General features: G+C 43.4%; 1 protein-coding gene across 1 annotated transcript; it reads left to right on the forward strand.

The window, feature by feature from the left end:
• The first annotated feature begins 310 nt into the window (after window positions 1-310).
• LOC139132123 (1-phosphatidylinositol phosphodiesterase-like) lies at window positions 311-1,150 on the forward strand. Its single transcript, XM_070698514.1, has one exon. It carries the CDS (start codon window positions 311-313, stop codon window positions 1,148-1,150), a length of 840 nt encoding a protein of 279 aa, XP_070554615.1.
• The last annotated feature ends 418 nt before the right edge of the window (window positions 1,151-1,568 follow it).

Raw genomic sequence — 1,568 nt, forward strand, 5'->3', positions numbered from 1 at the left:
ACCAAATCTATTTTGAATATGTGCATTCAGCACCTCGTAGCTAAAACTTTCTGTATGAGGTACCTACAGGTATCGTTCATTTTCTCTCTGGCTGCACCCCAACTTTGACCTGCTCTGTACTTTAAACTTTGAACTTATTATTTTACGTATTTTTTTATTTTCAGGGACATATTTGACAAGCATTCTCAGTGCGTGGTTGGTGTCCAAGGACTGCCTATATCGCCTATCAAGTGCTGGTTGTTCTCTTGACTGTTTCGAAGTCGCTGTACAGTATTGTAATCGGCCACACTAGCCGGATACGACTCACAACATGAGCAACCAAGGAGGTGCCGAATACAGCGACCCAGGGACCCGTAACCCAGACTGGATGTCAAACCTAAGCGGCGATATCTCTTTAAACAACCTTTCCGTTCCTGGCACTCATAATACCATGACCTTTGATGGATACGGAGGTGACTTATTTCGGTGCCAGTCGTTGCCTCTCGAAGCCCAGTTAGAAGCCGGGATACGTTTCCTCGACATACGCTGCAGGCATTATAATGATGGCTTTCCCATTCACAATGGCGAACGTTACCAGCACTGGTCTTTCATCGATGTTCTTCGTGAAACAACGAGATTCCTCAGAAATCATCCTAGTGAGACCATACTCATGCGAATTAAGGAGGAACACACTAGCGGCGATAACAGCAGAGATATGATACACACATTCAGAAAGTACATAGGCGAGTACGATCCAAAGACATTCTGGACAGTCTCGTCAGATGAACTGCCTGAACTTAGTGATGCACGAGGTAGGATCGTCATTCTTGATGATTTTGCCGGCGGTCAAGCTGGACCAAGCTACCGTCAAGCAACGATAGCCGATGACTTGAAAGTGAATACGATTCTTTCCGGAGATATCGACGCAAAGTGGAACTCAGTGAGGAGCAACCTGGATAAGGCTCGTGCAGATACTTCAGATAAACTGTTTATCACCTTTTCCACTGGTGCCAGCAGTGGGGCCTACCCGAATGCAGTTGCCGCCAAAATCAACCCGAAACTGATGGGATTTTTCAGCAGTAACCCTGGTCAGAACAAGTGGGGGATCGTGGCGATGGATTTTCCGGAAGGAAGTCTGGTCGAACAGATAATCAGGACCAATTATCAGTAGCTGCCAGACATTAGAATCCTAGATACACTCATATAAAATAATAGCCGAATTGGTTTTATTCAAGTATTTTAATTTATCTATTTCAAACCAGCCATCGAGATCCAAATTACGAATGCAAAGTATGTTCTATGAATAAAAATTGTACTTGCACAAGGGACAAAACCCGAATTGAAAACACAATTTCCTTTACAAGCTTTGTAGTGTGACAGTTGACGACCTACAACGTTGAGATACATGTACCTGTACTTTGTATGTACATTGCCTAGCGTATTGTGAAGGGACTGCGTAATTCTTTCGCGAATCAAATATAATAATCCTTAGATTGGTGAGATGCCTTAGTTAAAGGACGTAGATTTTCAGCTTTTGTTTCTCTTATGCTAGTTTGATGGAGTGTACATTCAAGTGGGTCTATTCTGGA

The sequence above is a fragment of the Ptychodera flava genome, chromosome 4, assembly GCF_041260155.1.
Source record: "Ptychodera flava strain L36383 chromosome 4, AS_Pfla_20210202, whole genome shotgun sequence".
Classification (NCBI taxonomy): domain Eukaryota; kingdom Metazoa; phylum Hemichordata; class Enteropneusta; family Ptychoderidae; genus Ptychodera; species Ptychodera flava.

Bases quoted from the DNA above. Each gene is read 5' to 3' on its own strand.
- LOC139132123 (XM_070698514.1), top strand. From the start codon at position 311: ATGAGCAACCAAGGAGGTGCCGAATACAGCGACCCAGGGACCCGTAAC.